The sequence below is a fragment of the Harpia harpyja genome, chromosome 3, assembly GCF_026419915.1.
Source record: "Harpia harpyja isolate bHarHar1 chromosome 3, bHarHar1 primary haplotype, whole genome shotgun sequence".
Lineage (NCBI taxonomy): Eukaryota > Metazoa > Chordata > Aves > Accipitriformes > Accipitridae > Harpia > Harpia harpyja.
The window spans coordinates 39,547,874-39,563,096 of record NC_068942.1 but is presented as its reverse complement, the minus strand read 5'-3'; the positions used below and the strand labels follow the sequence as shown (position 1 = coordinate 39,563,096).

General features: G+C 44.8%; 1 protein-coding gene across 12 annotated transcripts in view; it reads right to left on the bottom strand.

Annotated features, from left to right (window-relative positions):
- Positions 1-1,191: 1,191 nt before the first annotated feature.
- The window catches only part of PHF21A (PHD finger protein 21A), a 139,873-nt gene continuing 125,841 nt past the window's right edge, over positions 1,192-15,223 (bottom strand). For all 12 annotated transcript variants that reach the window (XM_052782074.1, XM_052782073.1, XM_052782069.1 and 9 more), the window contains 4 exons: positions 14,424-14,579; positions 12,713-12,788; positions 12,281-12,384; positions 1,192-10,405 (listed from right to left, as the gene is read on the bottom strand). In XM_052782074.1, coding sequence (XP_052638034.1) covers positions 10,151-10,405; positions 12,281-12,384; positions 12,713-12,788; positions 14,424-14,579 — 591 coding nt within the window. In that variant the 3' untranslated portion in view covers positions 1,192-10,150. The remainder of the gene's footprint in view (positions 10,406-12,280; positions 12,385-12,712; positions 12,789-14,423; positions 14,580-15,223) is intronic.

The window sequence follows — 15,223 nt, the reverse complement described above, 5'->3', positions numbered from 1 at the left end:
GCCCAGCGATGCCTGGCATGTTTGAAACCTTTTCCCTTTCTGGCTGGCACAGTGGGAGGGTTGGGGAGCAGGGAGCAACAGCAGGCAAAAGAAACGCCCGTGGCACCAAGCGGCAGGCGCGCCGGTCCCCTGCCAGCTCTGAAATGGCTGGCGGTCACTGACTGCGGTGAGATCAAGTCTGCCGGTTCCCGGCGCTGCAGCGGGGCTGGCAGCACGGGTAGCAGCGCAGCCTGCACCATTTAAATGGAGCCTGTGGCTTCATGGCTTAGGCATGTAGTCAGTTTAATCACACCCAAGTAGAAGAGATGTGGTTTCTTCTTCTGGCGGTGCTGCAGCTCATCCCCAAGACCAGCGTGAACAGCCTTGGCTTTACAAGACTGTTGGGAATAAAAAAACTGGCTCTTGGGCCACACAAACCGCCAGCCTCGCATCTGGGGGGGGCGGGGAGGCTGAGGGTGTTATGCCAGGAGCGAGTTGTCAAGGCTTTATTTGGGAAAGGGCTGGGAAGACATTGCTAATCACTGTGAAGCCAGGCGCACCTCGACCCGACCAGTCCCTAGCAGACAGCTTTCATTTACTACAGCCAAAGCTCGCCGATATCGCTCTGCTGCCGCACTAAGAGACAAGACAGGTTTAGATCAGATCTAGACAGCAGTTTAGCCTGCTCTCTGCTAGAGACGTGGTGGTGGCACAGTGCTGGGATGGGGCAGGCCTCTCTGGGGCATTTCTTTGATGGCTAGGTGGCTACAGAAATGCTGGCTCTGCAGGTTTTTCGGAAGGTGTGCTGCTATGCCTACAGCAGGAGGACTGTGTGCCATCGTTTTCAGATAACGCTTCCCAGCCTAGCCAGTCCTTAGCCCAAAATGTGCCTACAAGGGTGTAGGTACCTGGAGTAAACCCAGCTCGGTGTTGGTCTCTATGTGCCCTCTGCCGGGCAGCATCAGCTGGAGGCAACCACTCGGTCAGAGCCCGTGGAGATTTTCTTTAGAGCTAAAATTCATTTCTACTAACGCAGCACCCTTCTCCCTGCCAAGAAAGCAAGCCTCCAGCCGGAGCATGCTGCAGCCATCACGCAGAGCCACGGCTCAGAAACCCCTCCCGGGGCTGGGGACTTTCTATGGGCACCGCGCCATCCCCTGTGCCTGTGGGACCCGCTGTCCCCACCTGGTACATATGGCTAAGGAGACAAGAGATTTTATTGTGTTTTATTTAGTAAAATGTTAAAATAAATAAATACAAATTGATCAGATGCTCTGTACCCCCTCCCCCACCCCAACTTTAATTTGCTAAAATCTAAACACATTTGTACCAAAACTGAAACCACAAGGGACTTGAAGGCAGCAAAGAGACTGCAGATCACTATGAGCATCAGGCTAAAAAAAATAGAGATATTTAAAAAACCCAAACCAGCTCACAAGTCGGTGTTCTCATGATGTGAATCTGTGACAACAGAGCAGTACCAGTCAGAAAGGGCATTTTACACCAGGGCCTGTACGGATGGGAGATTGATGGGGAGAGGGGCAGCGCAGGTGGCACCGGCTCATGGAGGGCAGAGCCGTGGCTTTGCCGTGCAGAAACCCAGCCGGGACAGAAGCTGCCGCCGTCCCCGCACAGCACCAGACCTGCGGCCGCGGGGGGCTGTGCCGCCAGAACTGGGGGCTGTTCATCAAGAGCACCTGGAGGAGTCGGGCAGGCTGGGGAGGGACCGGGGCTTGGACACGGCGCCCTTCAGCGTCAGCTCCTGGTCCGACCCCAAGCCAGGACTCCCACTTTACAGCGTGGTTTCGGGTGAAACGCTGGGGTGGGGGGGGAACGGGACGAAGCACGGCACGTAGGCGGGGTGGTGGTATCAACAAGTCTACTGAGATGGTGCTGGCACGATCGCAGGAACATGAAGCTGTGATCGAGGCCTGAGTATTTTCTCTATACAAGCAGAGCTGCCTTCACAACCTGCCTGCCCTCGGCTGTGGACGACACGGTGGGTGTTTGCAGATTAGAGCCAGTCAGCTCCCAAAAGACAAAACACGGCACGGGAAACCACCCCACTGCCGCACCAGACCTCCCAGGCAAGCAGAAGCTCACCACCACTTCTCTGCGCCACAGGCTCCACTGCTGTTGACGTGGCAAAATTGTTTCCTTCCTCCGCAGAAGCCGGAACAGGTTGGCGCTAGCAGTTTCCCCCCACTGGTTACCTTGCTTAATCTTTGCTTAACGGAGTTTGCAACCCGTGCTTTGCTTCCGTGAGGCACCCAAGACGCCTCTGCCAGCGTAAGAGGGTGCTTGGGGGGGTCCTGCAGCTGTAACCAGAGCGAAGCAGCTCGTGGGACACAACAGCCTGTTGGCTCTGGTTGCATGGGGCTGCCAGGAAGCTGCCTGAGCCTCAGGGTCTTATGTGGTAGCAAAAACCCTCCTTAAGGAGGGTCTTGGCTGCCTGTCATATATGGCACCAGGAACAACTCGGAGACAATGTACCTTCTGGAAGGGAGAGCTGACGAGTAAGGCGCTACTCCTGGCTCTAGAGTCAATCACTGTTTTGATGCCAGTGATAATTAAAGAAACGTATGAGACTATGATTAGAAATTACACAGTAGCCCAGAACAAGCAGAAACACGCAGCCTCATGCTGCACCCAGCACGGAGCGTGACTGTACCTCTTCTTTCAACAGTGCCTGCTCCCTGTGCCTGCAGCCCATGAAAAACAGCTCTCGCAGTGTCAGAACTGCCAGTACCTGCTTTACGGAGGGGAATGCGAGGCATGGAGGCATTTCTTTCTTTCTCTTTTAAATAAGTGGCCTTCCCCCCTCAATTTCCGCGTGCTCCACCTCAGAGGCCAAAATCTGGGTAACGAGCAAGGGGAACCCCTGCCCTTGCTTGCACGTGCACAGCCTCCTCCCTGTGCCGCTGCAGTATCAACCCTCAGTGCTGGGGATCCAAAATCAAGGGCGGCCACCGAACGCAGCCCCAGGAGCTGACCTGTGCCACTGCGGGACCTGCATAAGCCACTGCCCCCCTTCCCCACCTGAGCTATGCCCCCAAGGCCATTCTGGTTGCTGACTAAGAAAAGGGCTTTCTCGAAGAAGCTCGGAGGCAACAATACTTCATTTCTTTTCCGACAACACAGATAAAAGAAGGCAGGTGACAAAGGGGCAGGAATTGGTCGAGGTCTACATTCGCCAGTGTAAATTTAGGAAAAAGAAAACAGATGCAAATTCCCCAGGTGGTGAAAACACTGCTGAGCGCCAGCAGACCGATACTGCTCGCTGCTGCTGCCTTTCCGTGCCACCTCTCCACCCATGACAGACAGAGCCAAGCTTCCAAGGCTTTTGAGTTCCCCAGGCACTCCTGATAGTAAGCATGCCCTTAAGTACTTCTTCTTTCCTAGATGGGCACTGGGCTGAGTTTCTCTGTCTGAAGCATTTGACACCTGCTTGGATACTACAGAGTGAAGAACAGACACAGAGCTTACTCCCTCCTAACACAGGAGAGCTGGGACAGCCGTTGTCCCAGGACTGTGCCCCATGGGCTGCTGCTTAATGTAGCCTTGATGCAGGCCCTCAGCTCCTGAAGGGTTATCTTAAACTTACCACATGCCCCTGTCTAGCTGTACTGGTGAAGTGCCCCTTTGCATGTGTCCCTAAAGAAACCAGACCCTAAGAAAACAGGGAGGCATTGCTGCACAGAGGGGTTTTGGCACAGAACTGCCAGATGTGACAGCCCAGAGCGCAGGAATCTTGCACGGATACTCCAAGAGATGGCTGAGAAGTATCTGAGTCACAGGTCCTGCCCGGCATCATCTCCTCCACTCGGGACCTGTGTAAGCTGACATTGGTTTCAAGTAGGCTGATCGTGACACTCGAACTAGGAAGGTGCAACCACGCTGGCAGAGCTGAACGTTTAGCTAGTCTCGGGAGTATTTCTAGCTAGAAGATTTTTAATTAATGCGGTCCAGATTAGAGCAGGCTCCAGCTGCCCCAAGGTCTGCTTCATCTGCCTTATCCCACGTTGTAGCACAGAAGTCAAATAAGGCTCTCGTCAGGACGGCATCACTCGGCAGCAGAAGCAGAGCTAGGGATGACTTGGTGCCCGCTTCCTTCCCCATCTGCAGCTGAGCAGCTCTTTTCTCCCACCGCACTTGGTCCTTTTGGAATACAGATCAACCCAAGTCAGAAATCAAGGTAGGATAAAGAGCCTTTTTGCCCTAGTCTTTCCACTGAACTTTCAAACCCTGTAACTGCAGGAATACCTGTCTCGTCACAAGAGAGCCCTATTTCACTCCTGGGTTTTTCCTGCCCTCACTTTTCCTCCCTCTCCTCTCTTTCCATTTCTTCTCTCTGCTCTGCTTTATCGCATGTAATCTTCATTTCCTTTGCTCCTCCTGCTTCCTCTCTTCCTTTCCCCCGTCTCCAGCTCTGTACCCCTTCTCACTGCCCTTGCTTCTCAAAAGAGGCTTCTGTCCTTTCCTTTGTCCTTGCAGCACCCATCTCTGGCCCGGGGAGATGAGAAGCCCCAGCCTGGCTGTTCTCATGCGATACACTCCAGGGCCTTGCACAGCACAGCGAATTTCACAGCTCGTGGCTGATTTTTCACCGATGCTCTTGGCAAGCCTGTTTTCTGTTCGCTACTCAGGTAGTTTAGTAATACTGACAGGGGATACAGACAGACCCTCACACAGGTAAGGTCTTGGTTTTCTGAAACAAGCCCACATCTTAAATTAACCTCTAGGAGAGGTGTTTGTCTTTTCATGGGTCTATAATTACCAAGCTTACCAGTGCATGGTATAAATAATTTTCTTTATTGGCAAGTTTCAACTATGTGCTCAGCCTATACAAGACACAATGATGCAGAAAGTTCTTGTCCCAGATAAAAGATAAACATGGGGGAAATGGGAGCTAAAGGTAAAGGATATAGAGAGTCATATTTTTCAAGTATTACATTCCATTCTGTAGGTGTCACAAACAGGACTGAGGCTTAAAGAAGGATCTGAGTAAGACAGCAATAACCTGGAGACAAGATGTCTGCAGCTCTTGTGTTTTCCTGATCCCACCTGATTTTTAGGGCATTCCCTGGTCCAGGTCTGACCACTGAAAACAAGGATCCAACAGTGTGTCGCTGCGAGGCTCGCTCGCATCCCCTCAGAGACCAGTATCTAGCTGGCTGTTGGAAGGGTTCTTCGGAGACCTTTTGCCTTCTGAATGCCAGAAACTACAAAATCCACATAGTGCTTGGGAATGGCCTTTGCTGAGGTAGTTTGTTGGCCAGGCAAGCCTAAACGCCAAATGAATTAGCTGCACGACAAAACATCTTCCTCTTTCTCCAGGTTCCTGACTCTTCTTCTACATACTTGTCAGAAAACTGTCTGCAGTAACCCAGCAAGGTTGAACTTGCTCTGGATCTTCAGAATTCCCAAGGGAGGACAAATGGAGGTGAAGCAAGGTCAAAACAGTTCTGAAAAGACACAACAAATTCTGCCCAAAAGGGCATGGTCCACAAGGAAGTGTAATATTGGTATTTCAGTGGTTATCTGAGCAGCTCACTGAGAGAGGCCCTCAGTAAAAGAGTGAACTGTGGTTTGACATCAGAATTGGTATTTTAAAAACATGTTTCATTAAAAAACATGTATTCATCATTAGTGCTTCACAAGCAAAGAGGGCAGGGTGCAACCCAGCTGGGGAAAAAAAGCAAGAGAAGCATGTGCACTGCAAATTCACAAATATTTTCCACTGTATCCACACGGGAAGGAAATTTCAGAGTTTACTCCCCGTATTGTGGGCTGCTACAGCTTGGTGGGACTAAGAGGGAGATTTCACTCTGGGTCCTCCTGAATGCTGATCATGCTGCTTTTCAGGGCTGTCTCTGCAACAGTACAGGGAAGAAGATGACTTGAAGCCAAGGTCAGAATCAGGGTTCACGTTTCCAGACAGCTGGAATACACATTTGCTCTCTTAAGCCTGGTCAGCTAGGAAGGATAAAATACAATATTGTTCTTCCTACCAACCACAAAACCAACAGATCTGCCCTTAGAATTATCACCTCTTTAATTTCTAGGTTAGCAGCTTTTAATTCATATCCCCACCAACAGAAACTTGCTTGCAACAAAGTCCTTGTTTTGCTCATGCAAACCATTAGTTCTACCAACATCCTACCAACATGGTAACTCCTGGCTAATGATGTCCTCAAAGAATCATCCATGCTACTCACCCTACTTGGCAATCTTCCCTAGAAGTATTGCCTTTACTGCGTTTTGTACAGCACTAAAACCACCGCTGGCTCTAAATGAAGATAATGAGAATACTAATGATAATACTAATTCTTCTAGCCAGGTCACACCCTCACTTTCCCACTCTGACCACAACACACCTTTCCAGTTGTTTAAAGAACAGATTGCAAGGAGGAGGGAAAAAACTACTTCTGCAATGCTTACTCTGTTTCTGAGCAAAGAAGCAGGGTGACTTCTTAAAGCCCTTAGCACTGGGCTGAGAGCCAGGGCCGTCTCTGATGTGAGCCTCCTCTGTGGTCTCATCTCCTCCTTTATAACAGAGATTTAAAAGCCACTTATTTCCCATCAATGACAAGCAATGACATAAGAATTAGTTAATATCTTGATGGTGGTTTGGAAATACAAAACGCCAGTCATTATGACAGCTTCCCAAAGAGCAGAAGTTTTAGTACAAACTCACCCTCTCTCAAATATTACATGAGAAAAAAACCAAACCATTCCAAACCCAGAAGACAAACTTGAGCTTCTAAGCTGTCAGAGTTTAAATTTCTCCCTTGATTGGAAACTCTTAGAGCAGCTAGAAAAACAACATTTTCCCTGTGTTTAGCAAATGCCAATTCCCCTTCCACCCTTTTGTTGCTAATTGGGCAGAGATAACCCCAATTTACTTGTGTCTACGTAGCAGCATCATTGCCAGTGTCAGTGCAGCCCTGGGAATGCTCCTTGCCTATTGACTGATACTGCTGCAGAGCCAGGAGGGAAAGCATCCAAACGGGATCAGCGAGAGAGAGAGAAAACTACCTAGCAGCATCGAAAAGTCTAAGTTAAGATCATTTCTCTGCCAGGTAATGATTAACTAAAGGCGTCCTTTTACAGTCTGGAATACAAATGCTGTAACAAAAGGGACATAAAAGTCTATACTTATCTACTCGGATTCTGGAGACAAGCAGATGCCTCAGAAAAGCAGTAATAGCTGTTTTAACATCTCCTGGCTGGTTAACTGCACTCAAATTTAAATACGGCTACCAGTGAATTTCACTTCCATCCCCTCCTGAATTGGCAAAGAAAACGGAAGGACTATTGAGTCTTCAGGCATAGCTTCCTACCCCCAAATAGTGCAGTGCTTCCAGGAGAGCTCAGAAGATAACACCAGAAATAAGAACATGAGAACCATGAAGACTCAGCGCACCTATCCCTAGAGACTGTCTCTTACCAGGAATGTACTCGATGCTTCAGAAGATCATGTTAAGAATTACCCAAGTGGCCAACTCCAGAACAACCTGGCCAAAAAGGCAGTTTCTCCTGAGTATCTGGCTGTTAGCTGCTGGCTCATATTCTAAAGAAAGAAGGCTCATGTTCAGTTTGTTTTTTCTCTTCGTCCCTTGAAATACATAGTCCTTTGTTTAAGTGCTATGGGTTGCTGGCACAGTGCTGCCCTATGGTAATGATCCCCACTGGTAACTGGGTTGATGCAAGGACATTTTTAGTTTGACCAGTTTTGACATTGTCCGCCCAGCTGTCTCCTTGCCACTTGTGCTAACTTATCCTTCCAGCTCCGCTAGTTCCAGAACAGAACTCAAACATCACAAGACAGAGTCGAGGTTATCACAGGTTCAGCTGAGAAGTGCACGTAAGAGTCACTTTCCCAACTACAGACAAAATGTGAGAACTTGGGATATCAATTCTGAGCTCAGAGCTGAAAATAGTGCACACGCCTACAGAAGGAATAAAGGTCCTTAAAGGGCAGAAGGGCAACCTAAAGGAGAGGGAAGCAAACAGCTCCAAGAATCCCACAGAAGCATACTTGGCTGTAGCAGCAAAGAGACTCTCTCAGGCTATGTAGTGTCTGGAGTATTCACTTCTTGCTCAGAAATGCATCCTTGAAATCCAAACCTTTTCTATCTTCCACTAGAAACAGCTGAGCAGGTCTGCCTTGCCACCCAACGCATGCTCTCAAGGGCACCACACCAGGGACTCTGCCTCACGTTGTGTGTAGTGGCTCAACTCTGCTCCCACTGGAAGTAAAGGGAGTTTTCCCAGTACTTCCAGTAGAAACAGGGTTTGCCCAAAAGTTTATATGCAGTAGTGAAACTAAGCAGCTCTGGGACACAACCCTACATGACCAGAATCAGCACCCTAAACTGAGACAGACCCCACAATAATAGGAAGCACAAGGCAAGCTTTGCTATCTAGAGTGAAAAGATTATACATAAGAGATGAACTTCTTAAACAAGAGGATGTAACAGAAGGTGATTTCAGTCTAACCAACTCACTTTCATTCTCAAGCTCTAATCAGTCTGTATCACAAAACTATAAAAGCCTTAAACAAGCACGCTGCCAATTGCTTCTCTCTGGGTTACGAATACATGAAAGAATGGGGGAGATACAGTAACAGCAGAGACAAGCCTGGCAGATCCTCCAGGTGGGGTGAGATCCAGCACTGTAGGATTTGATTCTCTTTAGAGTTTAGCCAGTAGCATGTATGGTATAATCTATGGAAACTGTCCCACTGGATTTTAAAACACAAACACAGCAGAATGTCATCATAAATAAGCAAAGTCTGTGTTAAAAAATTCTAAGTACACAGCATTTTCTCCAGTTCTGACACCTTTTTAATAGAAATCACTTGTTTAGGAAACAAATAGCACTTTTGTAATTTTTTTTTTTTACAATGTTTCTTACCTTGATCTTATTTTAAGTAACACTAGGAAGACCTCAATATCTTTTATTTTCCTTTTTAATTTAAAAAAGTTTTTTTTTTTTTTCCCCCAGATACAAAGATTTTGCCCTTGCATAAAAAAACAGTGCCCAAAACGATGACACAAGGACTCACAAAGACTCACTGTATCTCACTGACACTATTACTTCTAATCTATACCATGCAAGGTCCCATCTACCTCTTTAATTAGACTGTCAGCCTGAAAAACAGCTTTTCTATTCCTTATTTAGTTCTTGTTACCAAAAGAAGAGAAAGGAAGTGAAAGAAAAGGACATTTCTCTGTTCAGTTCACACATCTGGGTCATGTGCTACTTTGTTCAGGATACCTTTGTTGTTTATAAATATAGAAAAGTGTTGGAATCTCATTTTCAAGTAATCGATGCACATTTTCTCTTGGGACACCTCCATCCAATGCTCCAAGCTGACCCTGGATTCTGGCCCTCTATTTTCCCATTCCCAACATAGGCTTTCTGGATGAGTGTGAGGACCCAAACCAATTCTGCAAAGCATGTCTGTTGTTTAATGTGAAGAAACAGGATTAATCCAAAGCTGTTGGGACAGTAGATACTCAGCCTGTACATGTGCTGGTTACTCAGTGAAAAGTCCATCTCCTTTCCTTTTGTACATCTCCTGTCTAAACAATAGTAAATACTGCTTATTTGATAGACTTGTCCCTTCTGGGCACTGGGATTTGATAATTTATATTTCTGTTTTTTTGGTTTAATAGTACTGAGAGTTTAGAAACAGGAAAAGCCCACAGGCTCTTTGGACTTGTTTTTGTTTTCCCCTAGCTAAACAAACTGTTCTGCAAATAAGGATTTGAAACCTGCTCTCCTCCCTCATCCCTGCTCCTCACCCCAAACAAAAATAAAACAAACCTATAGTGGCTGTGGAGGCTGCTGCAGGCACACACTGGTGTAAAATATAGAGAGAGTAAATATATTATTTCACTTGGCATGGTGCTGGCAAAGAACCCCCAGCTGGCACTATTCATGTAACATGATCCAAACTTTGCATGTACACACAGAATAAGAAGGATCAATTGGCAAACTCCGGTGCCGCCTGGCACAAGCATCTTCACGCTCTCTCTGGAACCAAAGAACTAAAGAATTCTGCACTTTCCAGAAGAAATCCGGTTTTGCTTTTCTAGAGTTTCATTATTTTGCTCTTCCTCCTCGCCGCCACCTCCCTTGGCTCCTTCTTAACTTCACTGTGTTATTTAGTCTCATCGCCCTTGTTACAGTTCACCATGCAGCTCTGGGAAGGGGAGGGGGCTAAGGTGGAGGTGGCAGCATTAGTATTGTTAGTGGAGTCCATGCCATTGGAGATGGCTACTGAATTGACCTCAGAGTTTATGGGTTTTGAAAGGTCGATGCCTTGGATGAGGCGGATCAGCTGTTTTACCTTCTCCAAGGAGCTGTGCATCTCCTTCTGTTTTGCAAGGATGGTATTCTTCATTTCCATGCATTTCTGCAGCAAAACAGAAAAGCAGTAATAAGTTCAAGCTTATGAATTAAAGAAGGTAAGAAAAGGAATATGATGTTCACGGATCTAAATATAAATACGCAGAAAAGGCTGCAACTACAATTTGACTTTCCCAGCCTAGAAGAAAAAGAGTCTCAGGGCTGTGTTCACAGGAGAATTCGTATTTGCAGGCTGAGGAATTAAATTGCCAGTACGTAGCTGTCACCTGGTATGGCCCCCTTTCATCCCAAGGTGTTTTGCAAATGAACACAGACAGCTCCATCCTTTTGTGTTCCTTTTGAAGGGAAACTTCCAAGTATATGTTCTTCTTATTTTTTCTATTAGTATTGTATTGCTGAAATTTCTTTAGCTCAGATCTGCAAACTCAGGCATCCTACTGCAGCTGACTGCTGACAGTGTGTGTGCATGCCACTAAAGGGATACAGCCTTTGCTTTCACATATATTTTAGCAGGAACATCACTTCCTTCTCTCAATAAATAAAGGGGTACTTGAAAAGAAAAACAAGACCTTCTTCACTTGAAAATCTTATTTTGTGGCCACTTCTTTCTCTTAGAAGCAATAGTAACCTAGCTAGCTCATCAGATAAGAGTCAGCGTAAAATAACCGTAAAAAAAGTCCCCAAATGATGTTTTGAGGGTGAAAAACTGGTTATATCTACATTTGAAACTCTCAAAAAGGAGGAGATGGTAGCTATGTCTGTAACATTGAGGTTCTTACATGAAGATGGCAACCTTCCTACATTTCTTAAAGCTTTTATCCACGCTGATCTCCAGACACTGTTGGTTTCAGCTTTACTGTTTTCACACGGAGCTCGTAGCATCATAAAAACACCACAACATTTAGACCTAATGTGTCTTTTTTGGACAGTTCCAATGAAAGCATAAAAAAATGACTCGATCATAGAAAATAAACCATTCTCCTTACCTACTGTCAATCCCTCATGTTAAGGGCTTGCATCTGCCTGGGTACATCACTGAGAAACAGTGTTAGTGCTCTAGTGCTGCTCAGGTTATGCCCAGCTACTGCTAACCAGAAGATGACAGTCTCTAGAACTGCTAACCAGCACCTCTCACCACTTGTTTTCTCCCAGTTGTTTTATTTGTATGGTCAGCATTTAGGGGTCTATAAACATAGGACATTTACTTTTGTTCTAATAGGTAAAGACAGGCAGACCAGAAAGTGCATCTGTATTTAAAAAGAAAAGCCTGTACTTATGTATCCAGCCTTACAGATGCTGCCATATAAGAGATTACAGTATTTTTAATTCTGTGACACAGACTAGGGCTACACTAAGTGAGAGGCTCAAACTTTACACTGGCAACTCAAGAGCCTGATTTGCATAGAGCAAATCAATATGTATGCTCCAATTACTGCGACAAACTAAGGTGGAAACTACAGTTTCTCGTTCCAAGTATGACATTGTCTGATTAATATTATGCAGTGTCCAGCTGCTGACTGCCAAGGCAACATGTCAAAAGCCTGAGAGTCAGTCATGAGTGAACGGTCACTTTTGTGTTAGGAAGGTCTGGAAAGTGCACCAGGACTCTAACTCTTATTACACACACAGGCCCAACCATTCTTATTTAGGTTAGCCACTGGGGAATTGGACTTAATCTACTGCCCACAGACAACAATGCTCTGGTCAGCATGGATCATGTATAAGTGACTCAATGTAAGTATACGTTGCCTGTATTTCATTCCTGCTCCCCAAAGTCCTAAAAAGCAAATGAAAGTGCTCACTCAATTCTCAGTAAATCCAGTGGAAGACAGGTCTAGTACATGGACTCACTCTACAGTTTTCTTTCCGCATTCTGGCACCAGAACACAGGTGCAGAGTTATTTGCGAGGGCAATACTCACCGTTATAGAATTGCTGAGCTGTTTGACCTTCTGCTCTAGTTGTTCTCTTTCCTGTTTTAAATCTGAACTCCATTTAAGTAGTTTCTGTTTTTCCTCTTCTTTTGCTGCAAAACAGAATATTAATCAGACTATTTAAAATGTTCCTGTTACAACAGTGGATAGAGGATCTAAACTGCTTCATGTAAAGAGGGTAATTGTGTTTCAAGTCAATTTAACAACTTGTGCACTAAATCACCCCCAAAATTTCACCTACATACACAAGCATCACAGAAGACTTAACAAATATTTAAACTGCTATTTTCACTTCACTGGTGATTAAGGTTCTTCCCCTTTAATTTCCTTTTGCAAAGGAAGTACCATTCTATTCCATTCCCGAAATAACATCTTCCATTATTAAAAGTGAAACAGAAGTGTTGTTCTCCATTTTCCTACCTGCTTTATACGCAATATATGAATGAACAATTGCTAAAGTTCCTGGCCATGGGATTGCTTCTTCCTTCTTTAGCATCTGAAAGAAAAGCATTTAGAGATTTAGATGGTACACAATCCACCTCTAAGAAAGCAAAAAGGAAAGAGAGAAAGAGGGAAAGACTGAGGATTTTCTTTTATGGCTATCATTAGCCTCAGCCCTGTTAACATGAAGCTTCACAGACCTGTTCTGAGATTTAACAGAGAGAATTATTCACAACTGTATTGTGGCTCCCGCAAAGCAGACCTGTTTCTTACAAATGTCAGCATTTTCTCAAATTCCCTCCATAGCCACAAATAAAGTCTACTAACGAAACTGAACAACTTAAAAGAGGAATGAAAGGATAATATACCTGAACTCAAACTTGCCAGGAGACATAAACGTTATTTCATGGTTCAGACAAATTGCTGATCTTAGTTGTTCTGGGATAAAAGTTTTCGTGGCACAGAACAGTCTCCACACCATACATTCAAACATCACACTTCCTGGCTAGTAAAACATGAAACCATCCTATCTCTCCTTCTTATCAGAATCATCTTAATAGAGTTGTCAAACCCTCTTTATAAGGGTAAGCACCATTTATATCTTTCAGATCCTTCCTATATATTCCTTCCTAACAAAATTTATTTTTAGAGGAAAGACAAGTATTTTTAATAAATAAATCAGAGGCGTGTCTCAGAAGATAGAGGACTTGGTCACTTTACAGTGAAATTACTTGGATTTCCCCCCCCTAATTTTGTGGAAACCTATCACAGAAATAGGAAGAAGAGGGATAAGGTGAGAGTAGGCAAGAGCAGGAATAAGGAAGTGGTAGCACTCCCTCCTCTCTCGTAACCACTGACCAAGTCACTTGAGTTTTTCATTTTCATTCTTTTTAACAGCGTATCATACATCAGGCTGTTTTCTTACGTTGCCATCTGGCTAACCGAAGGTCACAAGGGCAACCAAGCAATATGCTGCATTAGACAGAATGCTAACAGCTTCAGGCTGCCAATTATCAGCAATCCTTTGCAACTTCTGGACTTCCATGTAAGGGTTAGGAATACAATAGTTTACTTCTTTGTCTTGTCATCTCAATGGAATTATAAACAAAATATTAAAATATAATCTGTTCACTTCAATTGTGTACTTTCAGAGAGGGATCTAGAACGAAGAACCACCAAACTGTTCGCCTATCTTCATTATACTGATGCTGGATGGTATTATTAGAGACGTCACTGAAGACAACCTTTCTGATGTTTGGTTTATATGAGCAAACAGGGGCTTATATTTGCTCTATCTATTGAGGTAGGCTTGTGCAAATGTTTTATTTATTTGTCCAGAAGAATATACTAATAACTTTTGAAGAAACAATAAGCTTAAGATGAACAGCAAAATTTCTGTGGGTCATAGAGAACCTTTCCCAAAAGTCTGTGTGCTTTGGCCCAGTAAAAACACAAGGGTAACAAATAAAGATCCCAAATCTGGGAGCAAAACCTAACAGTTTTGTATTTGCACACATTCCAACAGAGGCAATTCGATCAAATTCACACAAGCCTTATTACAGATCAAATAGATTTTTTCAGTGTCAGGCTGTCTCGATCTAAGTACACCAAGTGATCTGGTTATTTTCTTTAACATGGAAAATTCTTCATAGCGCATTGTATATAACTCTTCCTGTCTGTCAAACAATACCTGGTCTTGACATTTGGGACAGATCCACATGCCCTTGGGAATGGTTTTCAGAGGCGGGTCCAGACAGTCCAGGTGATAAACACGTGAACACGTGTCACACATCAGCAACTGCCCGCTTTTTCTGCAAACACTGCAAAAATCCTCATGGATATCGCCCTATAAAATTGAGGGGAAAGGGTGTGGGTGAGAGAAAGAGAGAGAAGGCAAAAAGTGAACTTTGACCTTTGACATCTACATCCTAGTTTAATGCAAAGTTTACAGCACAAACTATTTCTAAGGGGATTCCAAATGGTCAAGCCCTTTTTAGGCTGTAAAACAGGAAAACGAGGCAAGATGTCAGGAACACTGACATCCGTCCTCCCAAACACTCCCTCTGTCCTCACAAGGCAAAATGTTACAGCAAACACTTATTACCATAGCTTCTCTTAACAACTGCTACCCCATGGCCTTTCTTCTTTAAGATTCCCCCTTTACCCTGCCTTTTTTTTTTTTTTTTTTTCCTAAAGTGATGAGCTACCCGCTTTCCTAACCCTTCTCATTTCTGGATATAAGCACAACTCCACTTCATGAACGCTGATGAGACTGTCTCTTGCCAGTAATAGTATGTAAGAAACCCCAACTGAGTGACTTAAAAGAACCTGTCAAATATTTAGGTCACTTTTAGAAATGAAACTGGAAGGAAAAGGTGTTGTGCTTGTAAATGAAAAAGAACAGAATGAATGAAGATCTGAGACAATTCTTTTTACTTCACTTAGGTTACCTCAAGTTGCACCAAAAAAGCTGTGACTCAAAATTTTCTC